Below are 20,854 nucleotides of genomic sequence, written 5' to 3'. Positions count from 1 at the left end.
CACTTAACACACACATACACACAGCAAAAACAGTGTTAACAGCTTGAGAGAATGAGCTAGATAGAGGAGGCAGTGGTCAGTTGGCTATAACCATCAACAGAAGGGAGCGGCTGATCCTGGAGAAGGAAATAACCCTCCTGTCACTCAAATTAGGCTCCAGAGATTTTCCAACAGTCCCCTTCTCGATGGGCCTAATTTGAATTAACCAAATTTAACCTAACTTGCATGGTTGTTGGAAGCACTGCATTCATTAACGGTATCTTGCATAGTTTGTTTTCTACAGTGCTACTCACAAACATGTACATCCAGTCCAGCTGTCACATTTGCCAATCATAAACCAGTTGTTCTAGATCAGAAATGTATCCAGCTCATGTGCTTTTTCCTCCCCTCTCACATGTGTATTCTCCTTCCAAGGTTTGCTGTAACTATAATGTGCTATTGTGTACAAATTAGAACTAACTCTGGTTACCTCTACCCAGAAATAAAAAGATGTCAGTTAATTTTTTGTGGCGTTGCTTTCTTGAATGACTTGAGCACCCCTGAATCTTGTATTTGTAAATAAGTAAAATGTATTTTATCAACCTTCAAATACTCTGAAAATTAGTCTTGAAAGGGTTTTTTGTGTGGTAGGTATTTATTTGGCATTACATTTATAGTGGTATCCTCATAACTGAAAACACATGTAGAGGCTTACTCTCTGCTGAGTTTCAAAAACTTCACCAAGTGTGATGGAGCTATTTTTAGGTCCCTGCATTTCCCCCCAATATAAGTAAGTGTTTTTCCTCATCTTTGGCATTATGCCGTTGCAGTTTCTCATAACCAGTTCTTTTACTTTCCTATCCTCATAGCTTCTTAATCGTTTTGTTCATGGTCGTTTTTGATGGTCTATTCATTCCCTTATTTCTTGCTCTAGGAAGAGGGCCACTTTTACAGAAACCCCAAAGCCTTAATAGGGCTCAAGAGTGCCAACTGGAACAGGGGTCCCCAGTGTGGTGGCCGTGGGCGCCATGGTGTCTGCCAACGTTTTTACTGGTGCCCCGAGTGTTTTTTAGAAAGTGGGCGGGGCCACGCGGGGCTTTTGCCCTCCAAGGCTTCTGATCAGCCGCTGGAGATTTGATTGGCTGTACAGATTTTTAACAACATTGCTTTGGCAGCAGCTGCCGCTGCAGCACACAGATCTTCATAGTGTGACTGCAGGTAAGCTGGAGCAGCCATTTTGTGACAGGCTCCGCCTCCTGTGTCAGCCATTTTGTGGCTGCGCGCACCATGCTGTGTCAGAATTCCAAAAGTGCCAGCAGGCTCAGAAAGCTCAGGGGACCCCTGGCTTAGATCTGGGCATCTTAAATTAGAATAACCCATTCGTTTCCATTTCATACTGGGCCAGCCTCCCAGACTTGGTCCTTTTTGTACAAAGGATCATCCGGTTTTGGCCAGACCACCCGTTTGTCATGGAAGCTCAGGGCCATTGGCCAGGTGCTTGAGGGGTGGGACTATCATTTATTAATTTTCTGATTGGTAACAGTAGCCTCTGACATCAGACATGGGGCTTTGCATGGGATTGGCGAAATCAGCTCGTCACTCTCAGGAAGGAGGTTGGCTCAGGTCCAGTTCCAATGACCATAAATTTGTGCACATTTGGGGTTTCCCCTTGTCTTCAGTGGAAACCGGGGTCCACAGGAGGTTGGGTGGAGGTTAACGACCCCTTCGATTTCTTGTTACTGCAAGGAACTCTGCACATGCTCTGTGGAAACTGCTACAGCCTGTGTAACATGTTCTTAGCTGAATTAGATTAACTGTATGACTTTTTATTTGAAAGTCTGCTCTGTTACTGTGTGCCTTTCCTGTTTTCTGTCTTTTTAAAATAATAAACCGTTGTTTAGGAAGACTTTTTGCGGTGGGCTTCGTTTAGTACAATCTATTTCTCTGGGATATTTCTCTTAATCTTTCCCTATGTGCTGAATCACGTAGAGGCTACGTAGTTTATTATAAAGTATTTTCCAGGGGTTCTGCCCAGTTACTTTGTTAACTGGCCTAGTACTACACTGGAAGGATATTGTTTGAGCAGGTCAGTCTTGATATTCTCGGGAGGGTCCTTACTTACTAGAGTGTGTTCCAGGGAACCCTTGGTCCGTAGACCGTTGGTCTAAGGGAATTTCCCGGCAACAAAAGTCCACTAAAGCTTAGTCTTGTGCTTATTGAGCGGGACCCAAATGTCCAGGATGTGCCAAAGTTCTGATTTGCTTAGAAACCGTAATTGCAGATATATATATGGCAACTGTAAGAAAATTCTATGCATAGGCAAGTGCAGCAGTGCTCATGGAAAGGAACATTCAAGCATCCCCCCACTTTCTGCTGCAGCCTGCTATGCTCCCCCTAAAATCCTGCCCCTGGATGTTGGTGGACTTTCAGCAACAGCTTTGGAGGAAGTGGGAATTGGCTGAAGTCAACCCCGTCCCCCCACCCCCAGGAAAAAAAATGTAGTTAGGATCAAAGCCATGCTTTTAGTAATACTCCACACCTCCTAAGGTGAACACTAACACTGAAAAATGATAGTTTATTACCCCTTGCTTCCCTTTTATTCTATGCATGTTTGCTCTTGAGTAATCATTGCTGTTGTGAATCCTCATGTGAAAAATAAGATTTCTGAAGGAATTTTTTTGTACAGTGTAGTAGAGAAAGTGTTGTGAATAGTAATGAGTGACAAAAGACAGGTCTTCTCCTGGACTGTTGTTCTTCAAATAAGGCTGAGTGATGTTTGACTTGCAAGGATCGGTTGTATTTGGATGTAGGGGAATCTTAATTTGGATGCAAAAAAAATCTTAATTAAATTAGAAATGACAGTTAAACTACACATTTATTTGTGGCACTGAATATTCTGAAAGATGCTTTGCACTGGGCTTAATTAATTTGATGCGTTCATGAAGCATATGGGATCATCATCGACAGCTAAGTTGCTCAACAGTACTATTTCTTTTAACGTAATAGGTAGTCCATGAAAAAGAGAAATGTCAGAAACTCTCTTCTAACAATAGTGCCTCAGCCGCTTGCTAACCATTGCTGCTGTTACCATTGTATATTATGATTTCAAGTTTTCTCTTATTAATTCCTCTGATCAACTGTGTAACTTCTCGGAATGGAAGGTGTGTGCATCCAACCTATGAAAAATAAGTTATTTGTACTTAAGCTGGCATTACTGTTGATTTTAGGTATGTCAGGTTATGTGGGAGACCAACTTTGTGTTGACATGGATAAACTGGAAGCTGGGTGTGGGATGCTCAACACAGTGAAGACTTTATTGTGGTTCATTGGGAGGTTTTTTGGTACAGGTGGACTTAGTTTTGTTCGGGACCCTGAATTTAAAGAACAGGCAACTAAGGAAGAGCAGTGTACAAGTGATGATCCCTTTCCTCAATTAAACATAAGCCTTGATGCATGGTTGTAATGTACATCTTTCAAAACCTTGCTCCCCCTGAGCAAAGTTTTTTTTTCTAATTTGCATTTCAGCTCTGCAGTAAAGCTGTAAACTCCTCTGCTCCGCTTAGTTCAATGAATTTCAAGCATCATCTCAGGGAACCCTTTAACACAGGGATCTGTCTGCTGAGAAGCCTTTACATACCTACCTGTTTGGAGGCCTGTGGAAGCTGGCTGTCACACTTCGAGTCTACTTAATATCTGCCCAACAATTCTCTGCAGCTGTGTATTGCAAAGATAGATTGATTGTGATGGACAACGTCACCTCCTTTATCAGTCTCATGGAGGAATGCCTGCTAAAGTTTTGTGGAGCCCCAAGTTTCTTAGGAATATAGTTGGAAACCACTGGCTAAGAAAGTGATCTTAGTAGGTGAAATTAGATCCATGGATCCATGTGTTTGGCAGCTAGTTTTACATACCGCACACAAGATCGGTCACCTGCGGACTTTCCAGTAGCCTACTGACCCCTAAGAAATAGATGATTGGCTCTGTCAAAGCTGACTATGCCAATTCTCTGTTAAGGATTGCACAAATTAACATGATCTAGTTGTTGTTGATAAAGTTTATTGTTTGTGGCCAAAAGGCCATCACAATCTACCATACAAAACATTAAAAAACATGATCTAGTGATGGTCACCATTACAGTGCTGAATGGTGGATCTGGGATGTAAAAAAAAAAAAAATTGTACATCCCTCTTTCGCACTCATGGGGTCTAAGCCCTCAAATATTGCCCTTGCTGGATCAAAGCAAATATCTGTGACTCTACCATGTTGGCAAGTTTGTTTAACATGCTAAGATGACATGCAGTACTTCTGGTAACGTGGGATGTGTTCCTGACTTTGTATATGCTTTATCTTCAGTAATTAACAACGAGGCTATATTGATTGTCTAGAATACCATTATATGGTATAAGATGTACTCAAATCAAATCAGATCACCCCTTTATTTGGCATAAATATAAGATGAACTTATCATTGCAGTTGCATAGGCTATACTAAATAGCGTATTTTTCGCTCCATAAGATGCACCTGACCATAAGACGCACCTAGTCTGGGTGCCAGGTCCCCCTAGTTTTAACCCTCGCCTCCCCCCCCCCCTGCACGCACTCCCATTCCACTCGGTGGCCGTGCGTAAGTGCGGGGGCGGCACGTCTCCACACACATGGCCCGGGCCCTGACCCCAGACACACCTTCGGGCGGGAATGTTTACGCGCGCTCCTGGGCCCGGCCTGCCCGATGCCCCCAGCCAGCCAGGCGGGAGGAGGAGCGGCCGGTGCCTCGAGTTCCCGCAGCTGCCCTTGCCTCGCGCCCCTCGGCCGCGTGCCCTCCTCCTCCGCCCAGTACAGAAACTGCGGAAGGGGGGGATTCCGCGCTTTCTCCCACTCACCTTGGCTGTGCCCCAGTCCGGAGAAGTTCCCCCCTGAACCGGCAGCAAAGGGGTCGCTTTGGGCGGCGGGGGGCTTCCAGAAGAGCGGGAGGCAAACTGCTGGGGCGGCAAGAGGAGAAAAAAGCCCAGGAGTTGCCTCTACTGGGCTGGCAGGACTGGCTCCCTTGCAGGCGGCCGCGTCTTACAACCGTTTCCCTGGGCTCTCGGAGGCTCCTCCTCTCTCTGGTGAATGGAAGGCGGGGAGGAAAAGCCCTGGGCAAGGCGGAGGAAAGAGGGCAGGAAAGGGACTGCCTCCTTCTCTCCACCTCCACCAGCTCCAGTTACCGTAACACACACATTCACTCCATAAGACGCACAGACATTTCCCCTCACTTTTGAGGAGGAAAAAAGTGTGTCTTATGGAGCGAAAAATACGGTAGGCAGCTGTGATTCGACTCAGTCGCACCTGTCGAGAATGGTGGCTACATCTGAATTCTGCTTCTGCAGCTGGTTGCTGTGGTGGTTGGGGGCAGCCACTTGCATCACTAAACCCTCTTATAGTGAAATCTCTCGAGTCCTGCATAAGACATTCATTTATCATGTAAGTCCCAAGCAGGGTGAATCCTGGCCTTCTTTGGCTGTAAACTGGGCAACAGTTAAACTTCAGCCTGTGTAAAAAAAACCAAACCAATAGTTTCACCATCTGTAGTTTCACTATAAACTCATTTTGCTGCAAGTCTAATGGACATGAAAGCTTGCATTTACCTCGCTCTAGGAGGTTTTTGCCTCCTAATTCTGCCTCTGCTCATCTTTGCAAGAGTTCCCTTGTGCTTTTCAAATGCATTATATTTCTTTTCTTGCTGCATTTGTTTCTCTTATTTTTGTTGTTGTAGGATCGGGATATTCGCCCCTGGAAGATGATGAAGATGTGTATGCACACAATAGATATAAAGGTGAATTCTTTGCTTATATGCTAACGAGGATCAACTGTTTCCAGGAGAGCTTTTTTCTTTTCCTGCTTGGAGCATGAAGCCTTAGGGTATGTCTGTACAGGCCCATCGTTGCGAGATTTCTTTTATTATCTACTGCTTATGCAGTCTGCACCTAAAACACTGGCTACAGTTGTCACTCTACTGCTATGTTGTTGTTGTTTTTAAACAAACCCTGAAAACTGGTGCCTCACAAAATATGATTTTTGAGCCTGTTCACATATGCCCCATTCTTTATTCCTCAGAGACCTTACTTTTACTTTACTGTTATTATTGTTACCCTCTTTGACCAGTAAAATGCATATTCACATATATATAGAACATTCAAGTGAAGAAGGAAACAGTTTTTGATTAGCACCAGAAGGCTAATTCATGCTAACAGTAAGACCATTTTACCACTTGTATAATTCCAATGACAATGGAGTCTATAAATAAATCTATAAAAGCTAAAATAAAAAATAAAATGCAGTAAAAATATGAATATAAAATTTAAGATTTAAATTCATTTAACATTTTTTCCCATTGACTTACGGCGAAATGTGTATACAAAAACATAGAATTTAGCAACATTACTTGTGATCTGCGAATTTTCATCCGAGAGGAGTTTTTCGAGTTGAGTTTTTTCAGAACGACCTGGGATTTTCTCTCGTAGAGGGTAAATAATCTTCATTCGCATTCCGTTGTAAAAAGGACAACGAATTTTCAGTCTTCTGTGCAGCAGCCCCACAGATGGGACCTGCGCGTGCGCCGGCCGGCCGTCGGCAAGAGGTTTTCCTGGGTCTCCTGGATACAGTGAGGGGGGCGCCCCTCCACCCTTGCAGCAACTTTGACAATTTCTTCCCGCCTAAACCGTCACGTGACCGGGGGGGGGGGGTGCCCAACTTCTCCCTCAGTTCCTTTTCTGCTGCCTATGTGAGTAGAAGTGTATTTTGTCCTCCTGAGATCCTTTTACCTATTCAGTTGGTATGTGAGTTTAGCTGATTTGAAAATGTTTCGATTTTAAGGCACTGTGAGGCAGCTTTCACTGGCCTAATCTGCTTATTGACCCGACCGATTCAATCACTCCGGAGCAGGCCCGTACACACGGTCTGGGAGTGATGGCCTCCAAGGCCCCCTTCAAGAACTCCAAGAGCTGCGGTACAAAAATCCCCCGCCCAAATGAGCCGGAAGAGTGTCCAGTGTGCTTGGGACTTTAGACTTAAGGCCGCACTGTAGGAAAAGGCCCTGAAATCAGCGGTGACGCCCATAAGATCGAGTCGGGGCCAGCCTCGGCACACTCAATGCCTGCCCATTCACCCAGTGAAACCCATTCCGAAATGGCCTCTCAGAAATCAGCTCCAGCACCACTCTGTTCTAGGCCGGTTCCATCAAACCTGATGCCTCTCAGTTCCATGCCGATCCCATCAAATCTGACAACCTCCCATTCCATGCTATCCGCTTCGGATCCGGCTGCAGCTTCAGTTCCAATGGTCGTATATTTCTACTGGGTTCGTTAACCAGCGACTAGTGCTTCAGTTCTTGTATTTACTGAGATATTGGCGTCTGGGATATGCTTAGCTGTAAATGAGATGTTATGAGTGAGACAGGCTGAAATGAACCTGCACACAAGGCGCATGACCCGCTCAGAGTGTGAGGATTGTCAATTGATGATACACACCACCCTAGGTTGTCGCACCAAAAGAGGACCTTTAAATTAGAGAGGGATTCACCCTAGATAGTGACAGCTACTAATATCGGGAATAGTTATAGAAATGTTAAATCCCTCAGAACTCCAGACTGTGCCCATGACTGTGGCCACCTTCGGGAACACCATCGCCTGGCAAAATAGACCCCAAAACCAATACTGCCTGCTGCGTCCTGCGATTGCCATTGTGAGGTGCCGTTGTACTTGGCTAAAAACGACTGCCAGACCTGCAAGTTGGCCTTAATGCCATTCGTTACCCTGACCCGTGATTCGGGCTATCTGGATGGTGCTTCAGTACATCTTGTGTCTACCAGTGACCCCCCGCCCCCGCTTCACATGCTATCCAGGGCAAGGCTTGTCTTGTCATAAGGGCAATCTAATATAAATTCACTGCATGTCCAGGGAGGCTTAGTAAGTAAGATTGCATTATTTGGTATAACTGCTAATTCTGTCACTTGGCCATAGGGCATAGAATTTGGCATCCTAAGATCATAGGGTTGGATCTATCAAATCATGAGCAGAGGCATGGATCTCTATTGCTCCCCTTCCTGCTACAATTTCTGCAAAATTGATATTGATGACTGGTTGGGGAGTGATAGGAACAATATGGAACACAATGTGGAAGACCACAATTTGAAATGGAAATTTCAAACATATTTTCACACAAGCAGAATGGCCTTCCACTTGCACAAGGACACTTTTAAATCCAAACCATGAGTTTAATTTAACCAACAAAAATCTTTAATGATGAAGAGGAAGAATAAGAGTTGGTTTTTATATGCCAACTTCCTCTGCCACTTAAGGGAGAATCAAACCGGCTTACAATCACCTTCCCTTCCCCTCCCCACAACAGACACCCTGTGAGGTAGGTGAGGCTGAGAGAGAATGACTTGCCCAAGGTCACCCAGCTGGCTTCATGTGTAGGGGTGGGGAAACAAATCCAGTTCACCAGATTAGCCTCCACTGCTCATGGGAGGAGTGGGGAATCAAACCCGGTTCTCCAGATCAGACTCCACCGCTCCAAACCACCGTTCTTTACCACTACACCACGCTGGCTCACCACACTGATGCAAACTTGCTTAAAAGGACTGCAGAATTAAGTTTAATATAATCATTGGTGAATCCTGCTCCTTTACAAGAGATATTTTCTGTGCAATAGAAGTAGAGAGAACAAAATATTAGACCACAAATAATATTTTATCCATGTTTGAAGCAAGATCAATTGTTACAGTTTGGGAGTTTTTACAAAGAAAAATTCATCCTCTCTTGGGTAATAAACAGCTGATCATCCTATCTGTCTGCATGGTGGCAGATGTAATCCAAAAAGAAGTTAAGAGGGCCGTCTTCATGCCATTGTAATTGGCATCAGTAGCTCCACTGATTTTAATGGATGAAGACATGAAGTTTTTAAAACAGAAAATATAATTGTGTACGTAACACAGAGAGAAAGAGGGTGCCCCTTTAGGCTGCAGTCCTTGGGAGTCTCACAGTCAGCCTGCAGCTGGCATCTCTCTGTCCAATTGCCTATTCTCTTCTCAATACTCTAGTCCAAATCTGCAGTTGTAAGCAACTACTGGTATGTATTTTTAAATTTAGTCTTACGTATACCTGTGCCTACTCCTTTCACCAGATACCCCGTGGTGCTCTCCTATCAAAGTGAAATATGGCTATGCAAGCTGCAGAAGCCCTCATGGAGGGTATTACAGAAATGTCTTGGGGACAAAATGCGATATTCGTTGTCAGAAAGGTTATGAACTGCATGGGCCTCAGCAGCTTATTTGTCAATCAAATAAACGTTGGTCTGGTAAAGTTTTGTGCAAACGTAAGTAGCTTATCCTTGTACTGAAAGCCTATTTTCAGTCCCATTCTTTGTCGAGTTATTGTTTCAGCAGTATTTCCATTTAATATAAAGAAAATACAACAATTGTTGCTCAGCTTCTCTTTATCTCATCCATCTGTACGATGCGTACACTGAAATACTATTCATAATGTAACTTCAACATGGAAGTTATCGGAGGACAGCACTTTGTCCTAAGACATGTTCTTCCATGCTTTACTACTTCAGTCTTCCAGACTAATCCAGATCACAGTTTGTAAACAAGGTGTATCTTGAGTGGGCGCCTGCCAGCTTGACTCAGGCAAGTCAACCACTTACAAATACAGTAGTCACTTCAGTTAGTTTCAGCTAAAGTGAGAAAATAGACATTGTAGAAAGCTTAGTTTAATTCACTTGGATGGATTCCTTTCTTTTGGGAACTGTAGCATGTTCGTCAAACTGAGGACAGTTTTCTAAACCCAAATTGGGTAGAACAAAGACTGATTCATGCCATATATTTATTAAACATAAGCACAATAATGTGCTGCATTTGTATGAGCTCAGCTATTGCATGGGCCCCGTGGCGCAGAGTGGTAAGCTGCAGTACTGCAGTCCAAGCTCTGCTCACGACCTAAGTTTGATCCGAATGGAAGTTGGTTTCGGGTAGCCGGCTCAAGGTTGACTCAGCCTTCCATCCTTCCGAGGTCGGTAAAATGAGTACCCAGCTTGCTGGGGGTAAAGGGAAGATGACTGGGGAAGGCACTGGCAAACCACCCCATAAACAAAGTGCTTAGAAAACATCGGAATGTGATGTCACCCCATGCTTGGACAGAGGACCTTTACTTTTTTATTGCATCATGAGCACCCTTATCTGTTACACAATGAATACATTAATGTGCTTTTGCAATGCTGCCTTTTGTGAGTTGTCCTGAAATTGAGTAATGGGGGACATGTTGGCCATGTAGAAGTGTCGTATGACAGCTAATCCTCAAAACAAATCCTTCATATGCTGCAATGTATGCAAAGATGCTTTTTAATCTTCTTGGTAATTCGATGATGGATTTCTCATCCCCTAGAAAAACGTTGCCCAACTCTTTCAATGCCACCTAATGGAGGATTCAAGTGTTCAGATGGTGCATATTATAACTCCCGATGTGACTATTATTGTTCACCGGGATATCAGCTAAAAGGAGACCGAATTGTACAATGTTTGGATAACAAATTGTGGAGTGGAAAACCAGCTTCCTGTGTTGGTAAGTATTGTGAGATTGCTCCTGGGGATTATGTGGGCCTGTGTTCTCTGCTTTGGGTGAGACCCCAAATAAAGCAGTTTCCAGATGTGGAATCCCAACCATCATGGGCACCAGTGGGGCACCAAAGGCACCCCTGCATTTGGAGGGGAAGGGAGAGGGGGATCTGGATCACACATGTGGGACATGCACAGATGCTGCCAACTGCATAATGCAAAGAGTCTGTGTATTGTTGCAGCTGTGTCAACATCCACAGGCCTGTCAGGACAGCACTGACAAGTGGTGCCACATAACACGAGAAGCCAAACCAAGACTGTGGTAGGTGTCGAGTAGGGCAATCGGTGTAGTGTTGAGTAAGATCTGAATGGAACTCCTTGAGTGGAAGCAGAACCGTGTGCTTGCTCTCCTCTCTCCTTGGAAAACACAACATTGCTTCGATGCCACCTGACAGCCATTCGGGACTTTGCAGGCTTTCCCAGTGGGACTACGACAGAAGCCCAGGTATTACTGCCCCTTTGTGAATGTGGCGAGCAAGCGGGAAACAGTGGGGTGGGACTGCTGAAATATGCTTTAATTCGCTTTGAGTAGCTTGGTAGTTGGTTTAACACGAGCAGATTATGTTTCCACAGAACTGTCAAACTAGCAGAGCCAATCTTCTACACATACAGCCGCATGTTCTCACCCTTGCCTGCATAAGAATACACACATTAAAAGCATATATACTAGTACTAGACCTAAACTATTAGCAAAAAATTGCATTTGTGGGCTATTTGTTCTTTCAGTTTGTGCCTTTATGATTTTCATTTAGACATCTTAAGATATCGGTGTCTCTCTAGATAGCTTTGCTGAAGCTGGCTCTTAGTGTCTTGCCTTTTAAAATTGTTTATGCATGTGTAGCTAAAATTATATGTGTGGCTTCTGGTATTGGTGCTAAGAAATCCTTGTTCAAAAGATTTTAGTTTGTCATATTTTCTACTATCCTAACTCCTCACTATGTTATTACAGATTAGTGAGGAGAGTGTGTTTTGTGTGTATGTGTGTTTATCTAGCAATTGTCTCTAAGCAATTGAAATTGCTGGAAGCAGTCTGGTCCAGCAAGAAGAGTTCAGTGGGTCCATGGATGCCTGGAGAGGCAGTTCCTATAGTAACACAAGGTTGTTGGATTAATGTGGCAGAAATTCACAGTAATATATAGAAGCCATGCTTATTTGCTGCTTGGTAATGTTATCTTCTTCCCAATAATCCTATATGTGAAACACTGAACGCTCTGGAAAGATTTCCGGTTATGGTCTGCACATATTTAAGTACTCGTTCAAATGCTCGGAATCTGCACTTGTGCACACCGCTATATTACGTAGTGGGTGCTTGCTCTTGTGACTCATCCCTCCAATTCATTTTGCACAAGCAAAAGCTGTGATTTTGCATGTCCTTTCTCAGCCCTGTGGTGAAGATGCTTATAGTCATAAAGCTGCTTCATATATTATATTTTTAGTATGTATTGGGCTGAAAAGATAATGTGTAGTTTTTACATATGCATGTTTGCACTCCCAGGGGGGCATCATGTGCTGGTATTGGGAAATGTGGACCATGTAGTGGCCCTTCTAGCCATGGGGGGGGGGCACTTTTGCATTCTAAACAGCTCTCAGGCTGCATTCCTGTACACATTTATCAGGGAGTAAACCCCATTGAATAAAGTGGGACTTGGTTCTGAGTAACTACAACCAACTGGTTAACGTAATAGACATTGGGGGGATTTTCAAAAGCATTGCTGGTCAAAATTGAAGAAGCAGGATTGAACTCTAACAGTGTGGAAACCCTTTGTTGTTCAAACGTTGTCACCCTTTTGATATCAGACTGCCTTCTTTTTATTGTCTTCAAATTGGGGACTTCTTAATGTTACAACATCAACAACTTCAGAGATTCTGATACTAGCTTGATAATTCACTTATACAAAATCATTCCTGCCTCTTAATCAGAGTATCGTGGTATTTCTTGGGTATATCAGAGGAATCCAAACAGTATTGTTCTTTCATTTGTTTATAGATGCGGAGCCTCCCAGAATCCAATGTCCGCGTGTAAAAGAGAAAACAGCAGAGCCCAATAAATTGACAGCCCGCGTTTTCTGGGACACCCCAGAGGGACGAGACACTGCTGATGGCATTTTGACAGAGTAAGTGAACAGTAGTTACTGATGCCATCATCTAAGGGATGCCAGTTCAATCCTTGAAGTATATATATGCGTGGAGGAGTTTATATAGCAATGGTTTCAGACTTGTCCTCAACAAAGGTAGAACAAAGGTAGAACAGCACAAGACACCCGTATGGCATCAAAGGGTTATGCTTAGCAGGAGATCCCATATATGCTGGGAGTTCATGGGTTAATTTCCATTGGGTCCACTGGTGGTTCTTGCTGATCATCTGTATGCGGTGTGGTTTATATGTTGTCGCCAGTGGGTGATTTATTATTTATTTACATTAGTTATAGTCTACCTTTCTCAATGACATGGCTGATTGTGTGTGTGTGTGTGTGTGTGTGTGTGTGTGTGTGTGTGTGTGTTAAATGCCATCAAGTCACTTCCAACTCATGGAACCTGATGCATCATTGTCCTCCAAAACGTCCTATCCTTAACAGCCTTGCTCAGGTCTTGCAAGCCGAGGGCTGTGGCTTCCTTTATAGAGCCACTCCATCTCATCTTGGGACTTCCTCTTTTCCTGCTGCCTTCAACTTTTCCTAGCATGATTGTCTTGTCCAGTGACTCTTGTCTTCTCATAAGGTGACTAAAGTCTGACAGCCTCAGTTTAGTCATTTTAGCTTCTAGGGTCAGTTCAGGCTTGATTTGATCTAGAATCCACTTATTTGTTTTTTGTTTTTTTTAAGTCTGTGGTGTTTGTAATACTTTCCTTCAACAACACATTTCAAAGGAATCTATTTTCTTCTTGGCCTTCTATGCACGGGTCATCTGCACCGGATTTGCTACTCTTTAACTGTACAGTATTTGCAGTCGAGTTCTCAAAACACTATGCACGGGGGGCTTTTTGCCCTGAAGAAACCCCAGGAGGAATCAAGAGAAAAATTCTGTGATGCATAATTTCCCCTGTGAAAATGCGAAGCTTCTGTACCAGTGGAGGAGTGGTCAGTGACACCATTGGTGTTAAGTGGCTTGCACTCCCAAACAAAAATACCTGGTTGATCCCTGTGCTCTGAAACTGACCACTGTGAAATTGACCAAATAAGGCCAATGGAAGGCCAGGGGAAGGAAGGGGAGAGTTTCTACTTTTTCCTCTTCCTGGGCTGCTTTCCTGATTTATTTATTCCCCCCCCCCCCGATTTTTGGCAGAGGGGTGTGGCTCATAACTTCAGGTGCACAAGGTTGAAGATCTTGGAGAGGAGGTGGCATTCTCTCTCTCTCTCTCTCTTTTTGCAGATGATTTTTTTTTAAGTGGGAGAAATAAAGCAACAGCTGTAAAGTTATTGTCAATTCCTAGAGTGGTGCTTGGAGGTGATTGTTGGCCCGTGACGTGCGGTCCAAAGCCTTGCCTTTTTACAGGCTGTAAATGAAACATTCATCAGATAATTTGTTGTTGGTTTAAAAGACACAAATGCAAGCCCTTCAAGTCTTCGCACACTGGCCTGCTTTCTTCCCTCCCTCCCCCTTTCGCTCCTTCCCCTGTGGCTTGCCCAGCCCCCGTCCACAACCACCACCGCAGCCTGTGGGCCGCTGTTTCTATCTCCTTCATGGCTGCCCTTCCCAGTCTCAAATCTCCTTTGGATTTCTTGGCTGCAGTCTCCCCTTTTGGTTGATGATGGAAATAAGGAATAGAAAGTCCTGAATAATTTCATTTTCCTCACTGTCAGCCTTAAAGTTTAGTAATTCCCCAGTGGTTATTACTTTGTCTTCTTGATGTTCAGCTGTAGTCCTGCTTTGGCACTTTCTGCTTTAACTTTCATAAGTAGTTATTTCAAGTCTTCGTTATTTTCTGTCAGTAATGTGGTATCGGCATATCTCAAATTGTTCCTCCTCCCAGTTTTCACTCCACCTTCATCAGATTTAATCTTTATGATATGTTATGCATATAGATTGAAGAAAGCACATTGTAAATCAGTTCAATCAATACGATCTAATAAACAATGTAATAAGACTAGGAATTGCAGAAATCTGAAACAGCTGTTGTCTGAACAAAACATAAGTATTCAACGAGACATGTTAAACAATGCAGAACAATGGCATTACATCAGTAAAAACACAATGCATTTTTCTAGACCAATCTGTTATGGTTGTTTTTGTTTTATGCTGTCAAGTCGCAGCTGATTTATGGCAGCCCTGTAGTCTTCTAGGCAAGAGATGTTCAGAGGTGGTTTGCCATTTCCTACCTCTGCATAGTGACCCTAATATGCTTTGGTGGTCTCCCATCCAAATACTGACCAGGGCCGACTCTGCTTCGCTTCCAAGGTTGGGCTAGCCAGGTCGGGGCATTATGATTTGGAAAGGGTTAACCATGCATCCCTGATCAGATCCAATATGAACATTGGAACATGGACAGTTTCAACTGTATCTGCTGTAACCTCCCCTCCCCTCAACCTCTCTTAAAGTCTGTCATATCGTTTTCCATTTTTAGTGTCATTTTGAAAGGACTGCCACCAGGTTCACATTTTTCAGAAGGAGATCATAAAATCCAATACACTGTGTTTGACAGAGCAGAGAACAAGGGAAGTTGCAAATTTTTGATTAAAGTCAAAGGTAAGAACCACATTTAGTCCCTAGAAAAAATCAACTTGTATGGTACAGTCAGGATCCATTTACATGTTACTTGGTGCAAGTGGAGCTGCTGCTTCCATGCTTCCACTCCACTCACAAGAACATAAACATTTTCCAAACATGGTTAGGTGTTACATTTATATCACATCTGTCTTCCATTGAAATTCCAGGCTGCGTTCAAAGAGCTCCTAGGAGGTTTCCCAGTGAGGCACTGACCAGAGCCTGGCCTGCTTGGCTGCCTGAAGGGTGCTGCATCATATGCCTATATGGCATAAAGGAACATGAGCTTCTTTAACTCTCTGAGCTGATGATGTGGACCAGTAATCTTCCTGATAAGATTGGCTGAAAAGAAAGAGTGGAAACCTCATGCTTTTGGTATTTATGGAAGCATTTTTAAAGCATGACATTTGTTTTCAGAATCAAGTAAATGAACAGATCACCAGTTGATTGACAAATGGATTCTGAGATATCCTCTTGCGCCAGATCCCATGTATCTGCTTTAGCTGTGCCAGTGCAAATCATGGCTTATGGCATATCCTTTTAAGTGACCCCTGTGACTTGGCAAGCAGAACAGAGCAATGTGCCCCCTGCTTCACTTACTCTGCAAACTCCTTGCTTTGGGAAATACAGCTGTGGGCTGTGCCAACAATCTCAAGCTCCTGTGCTGACTCACTGTAGCGTCAGTGAGCAAAAACCACGCTGAAAGCTGCCATGCCAGAGCAGTCCGACCAGTTCTGGAATGACCACCTCACTTGGTCTGCACAGGACCCTCCCTCATACAGTTTAGGATCAGCTTAGGATACGGCTTAGGATCAGTACCTCCCTAATACATCTTTGGACATGCATTTTCTTCTTGTTGCAGGAGTCAGTTAATGTAAGTGAATTATATACCTACTTGCTTATTAATATATACGTTAAAATGATGTATTTTATAAATCAGTTCCCTGTATTTTTATATTCTCAGTTCATTAGGATGCATTTGAAGAGAGAATGAATTATTGACCGTTCCTGTTATTTTGTATTTCAAGTCAGGCGTTGTGGGAAACTGAATGCTCCAGAAAATGGCTACATAAAATGTTCAGGTGACGGGGACAATTATGGTGCTACCTGTGAATTTTCCTGCATTGGTGGCTACGACTTGCAGGGAAGTCCAGCAAGAGTTTGCCAGTTCAATTTAGGCTGGTCAGGAGCAGAGCCATCCTGTACACGTACGTGAGTAATGGGGAATTCCAGTGGGAGGAGGGGTGTCCTCCTGTGGGACTGGGTTGAGCGCGCTGTGTGATGAGGTCGCTCATCGCATATCACAGAGCATTAAGTTTGGTGCTTTGCTGTTCAACACTTCCAGGTGTTCTAAGATTACAGCAAGTTTAGACTCAAATCTTAATGTGATCATTGTTTTCTTACTCATTACAGCTATGAGTATTAATGTTGGTGTGAGGACTGCAGCGGCCCTCCTGGATCAGTTTTACGAGAAACGGAGGCTGCTCATTATATCCACGCCTACTGCAGCAAATTTTTTCTATAGGCTGCAATTGGGAATGTTGCAGGTGAGGCACAAACCCGTGAATATTTATAAGCAGAAATTACTCCACCCCCAAAATAGGTACAAACAAGCAGCATTCATAATTTTGGCTCTCCATGATAAATGTTGACATAGCTTCAAAAGATGTATCAATTATGAACGTAAACATTGTGCTAACTGAACTAGTCAGTACCAATTCATGGGACTTTGAGTTAATCCCGCAAGTGTCGCCTCCCTTTAAAAAAAATTAACAAAATGTTTCTGACACTCCCTGAGATTTGACAAGATCAGCCCTGGCTCCTTGGGTCAAGGCTCCCTTTATGATACCTCCTTTAAAAAGTGAGAAACTTTTTGTCATTAAATATTGTACATTTTAAAAATGTAACAATTGGGATAAAATTGGGTCCCACACTATTAAGCTTTCCTCTCCATGCTTACTTTTTACATCTCACACATCATTTGTGTCTGAGTGAAATTTTTCACAGTAAGCACAAATTATACTCTCCTGCCACCAGCTACCCTTTGAAAAATTATGGGTGCTTAAGGATTTTTAAGAGGGAGCAGCAGTTTCTGCCAAATCCCTCTTCCCACCTACTATTTCTGTGGGTCCACTATCTCTAGGAACAAAATTTTTAGGGGCTCAGTGAGCTGCAGCAGAAATTACCTCCCCTCATAAGAAAACCTGGTGGCCCCTTAAGTTTAATACCTAATCTCAGGACTCTATATAAAAAACAAACAAAAACAAACCTTTGAGTATATTTAATCTTCATGATGTCTCTCATTCTTGTCTTGGCCATTTTAGCCAGCACAGTGTGGCTTAGCTCTCCGACACATTACTGTAATTGAGTTGGTTGGGATCTTCCCATCCCAGTTGGGAAGAATCGGATTGAAACTGATGCCTCCTGCCCTGGCTTTGCAACTCAGGTAAGTAAAACTCTGTCTGGTGATAATTCTCATTCCTTTGGGGTTTGTTTTCCATGTTTGCCCTTAGTTGTTGTGATTGAATTTTTAAAGCAGAAATAGTTTAGGTGAACAAGATGATTGAAATTCATTTCAGCACATAGCATACCCAAAGAGATTATCTGCAAGAGTTTGAGACAGTTGGGTAAACAGAGATATTGAAAGGTAGTCACAGTGCACTGTATAGAATAGAATACATTTTAATGTAATGACCCAGTCTTATGATCCTGTGTGCGGAGGGGGGAACAAATTATCATGTGGTTGTTTTACCAGTGGGTCTTTTCAACTTAGTTCAGACATGAACAACCCATATAGGGATCATTTTACTAGTCATTTTACTAATCCTGCTTTATTTATGATTGACAAGAAAGATAAGACCCAACCCCCTAAAATTATGCATTATAATGATGCTTCTATTTCACATCTGAAAAGGCAAATATTGTCCCTTCTTTGACTCCAGTAAAAGTGAGGGTGTTTAATGGAAGTGGACATAGAAAACCAGACATATACTGTGTCAGTTGCTTAAGCTGTTCCAGATGTGACTCTCTCTTTTTCCCTCAGGTTGTTGCTTCGAATCCCCCACTATAACTTCAATATGGTGGTAGTTGATAAACACGGTGTGGACAAAGAGCGATATCCTTTCCCAGCTACTCCTGCTGAGCTCTTTACTCTCATTGACAGTTTCCCATTGAGAAAAGATGAGATGAAATTGCAAGCAGAAGCTGCCCAGTCCTGTCCCTGATTTGGGATTATGGCTGTCACTTTCCAAGGACTTTTTGCTGCCTAAATTTCTTTCAGGTGCTACACAAAGTATGGAATTATGGAAGCCACAGATGTACAGACCTTTCTGATGTGTGTATGGTGTTTAATCTTGTGTTGCAGCGCATCTTCCTCCTTAACATACGAATGCTTCTGCATTCGTTCTCCTCCTTGGAAAGTCCTGGAAAAGTATTGAAGTGTCTTGGTTAGGTCTCCAGAAATAATGCTTCCTGTGTAAATGTTTTCCTTCCTTTTGACAGATCTTTTATTAATAAAATATTGTTTTGCATAAAGTGGTAGTTTTGTCCTGAAGCAATCCTTCTGCTCAGAGGTCCAGGTGAAGAGATGCCCTCATCAATGATGCCAGGGGGAGAAGGAAAGGAAGAGAAATGAAGACCACCATTGTACCTTCCTTTTCCTTGGGGATCCCTTCCCTGAGCTGAGGCCGATGTGGGGAGGAGCAGCCTCTTGGTGTTGGTTCTTGACAGGGCCTCCTGGCACCAGCTTAGGCAAGCTGTGGGTTGCTCTGTCAATAGGCCTGTCTGCCACTGGTGCTTCAGAGTGCGATTGGGCCTGCCGGCCACGCCATGTCTATGCTGATACTTCGGCAGGGGAGAAGAGCACAGCAGCTAAAGAAGTGGCGGTTCTCTTCATGTGGCAGCTCAGTATCAGTCGCTGCTGTGGGGCATTGTGACCAAGACCATTTTTTCTTCTTTGCCCCTGCTATCACTCCAAACCACATGGGCCTTGGCCCACCAAAGCCACAAAAGGCTGCCCTCTTCCAGGGGAACCCCTGGATTCCCAGCTCATGCTGGAGGAAGACAATTTAGTTTGTTTCAGTCAGAGCTGGCTGGCCATGCTTTAAGCAAGACAGCAAGCTCTCAGAGGAGTTACTGGTACTGCGTAGCAACCCCTCTACTCATGGGCACAGAAAGATTTACAAGCCTCGTAAGCTAAGGCCTTCGGAGCCCTGAAAGGAAAGGTTCAGCAGGACCTCAGCGGGGTCTGCCACATCTAAATCCAAAGGGGCCAGAGGTTTTTAAGGGAAGGAAGGAGCTTCTTCAGTGAGAACTGAGGGGTGATTGGACCAACCCGTTGTCCAGTAAATCGGGCTTTACACCCTTCTGAGGAGTGCCCTTGATTGAATCCAGACTCCACTCATGGATTACTCACTCTGCTCTGATTTCACAGGTGATAGTGCCAAAGGACAAGAAAGATTTTCTCAAAAACCCCAGATATCACAGGCGTGAGCTTGTACTTTGTAAGACCCATAAGGCAGCAGTGTTCATCAGCAGCCATCTCTGTTTCTGCCAGTGCTCGGTTATGCATCTCCCCAAACCACCTTCAATTATTTCCCCTGGTGACAAGAGTGATGAGGATACAGAAGTTAGTCAAAGCATACATCTTTGTGGTAGACACCTTGGGGGTAAGGAAGCATTAAAGGCATATACTCGCTTTGACATATCTGGCATTAAACTGCTTTACTCAGCAATTTTCCAATGAGGCAAAGAACTTAGATTAGAAGGTGTTCCAGAATTGTGGGACTATTACTTGGAACATCTCCTGTTTCAGACACTATAACCATGGAAGCTCTGTCAGTTCAAGCAGGCTGCTCGAGACTTATGCAACCCCCAGTGAATTCCATGATCACAAAGTACAGGTGTTGCTCTGACCAAGCTAACAGGCAACTCCTGCTGCTGCAGGAACCGGAGCCTGGTGATGCCCTAACTGTTGGCACCTGTTCTTATTAAAACATGTTTATGTTGCATTCTGAGGAGTAAAGCCAGCATTCCAATTCTATACCGTCATACAGGTAAAATAAATCAGCTGTGACCCCTAAATGTACACCTGCCTAAGGATGCTTTGTCTCTATATGAATCACCGCTCTTTCCAGTCAGTGTCTGGCAACTAATGCTGCCATGTCTTTGAATGGGGTATGATTTGATAATTCAGTTACTTCCTCTGCACAGATGCAGCATAACTTCTGCTTCTAAGAAGGCAGTTCGTACAGTGACTCATGCAGAAGTGTTGGGGGAGGGAACTATTAGACACTACAAGTAAACATAACGAGATGACAACAATAAAGATTTGTGGGGAGAGCCATGTATGTGAGGAAACAAACTCGCTTGTAAGTCCAGAAACAAAAACCTCGGGGCACATATAGCATGGATTCTTATGTCTGTACACTAATGTACAGAGTATGGGAAACAAGCAGGAAGAACCTGAAGCCCTAATACAGGAAGGGGATTTTGACCTAATTGGCATTACTGAAACTTGAAG

At 43.6% G+C, this 20,854-nt stretch overlaps 1 protein-coding gene across 1 annotated transcript; it reads left to right on the top strand.

Annotated features, from left to right (window-relative positions):
* Positions 1-4,633: 4,633 nt before the first annotated feature.
* Positions 4,634-18,566, top strand: SRPX (sushi repeat containing protein X-linked). The gene is made up of 10 exons (XM_056861813.1): positions 4,634-4,811; positions 5,731-5,790; positions 9,141-9,332; positions 10,403-10,579; positions 12,620-12,746; positions 15,194-15,315; positions 16,362-16,541; positions 16,747-16,880; positions 17,658-17,779; positions 18,377-18,566. Exons 1-10 carry the CDS (start codon positions 4,634-4,636, stop codon positions 18,555-18,557), a joined length of 1,473 nt encoding a protein of 490 aa, XP_056717791.1. The 3' UTR covers positions 18,558-18,566.
* Positions 18,567-20,854: the final 2,288 nt, after the last annotated feature.

This window comes from Euleptes europaea, chromosome 16 (assembly GCF_029931775.1).
Source record: "Euleptes europaea isolate rEulEur1 chromosome 16, rEulEur1.hap1, whole genome shotgun sequence".
Classification (NCBI taxonomy): Eukaryota; Metazoa; Chordata; class Lepidosauria; order Squamata; family Sphaerodactylidae; genus Euleptes; species Euleptes europaea.
This window is presented reverse-complemented; position numbering and strand designations above follow the sequence as displayed.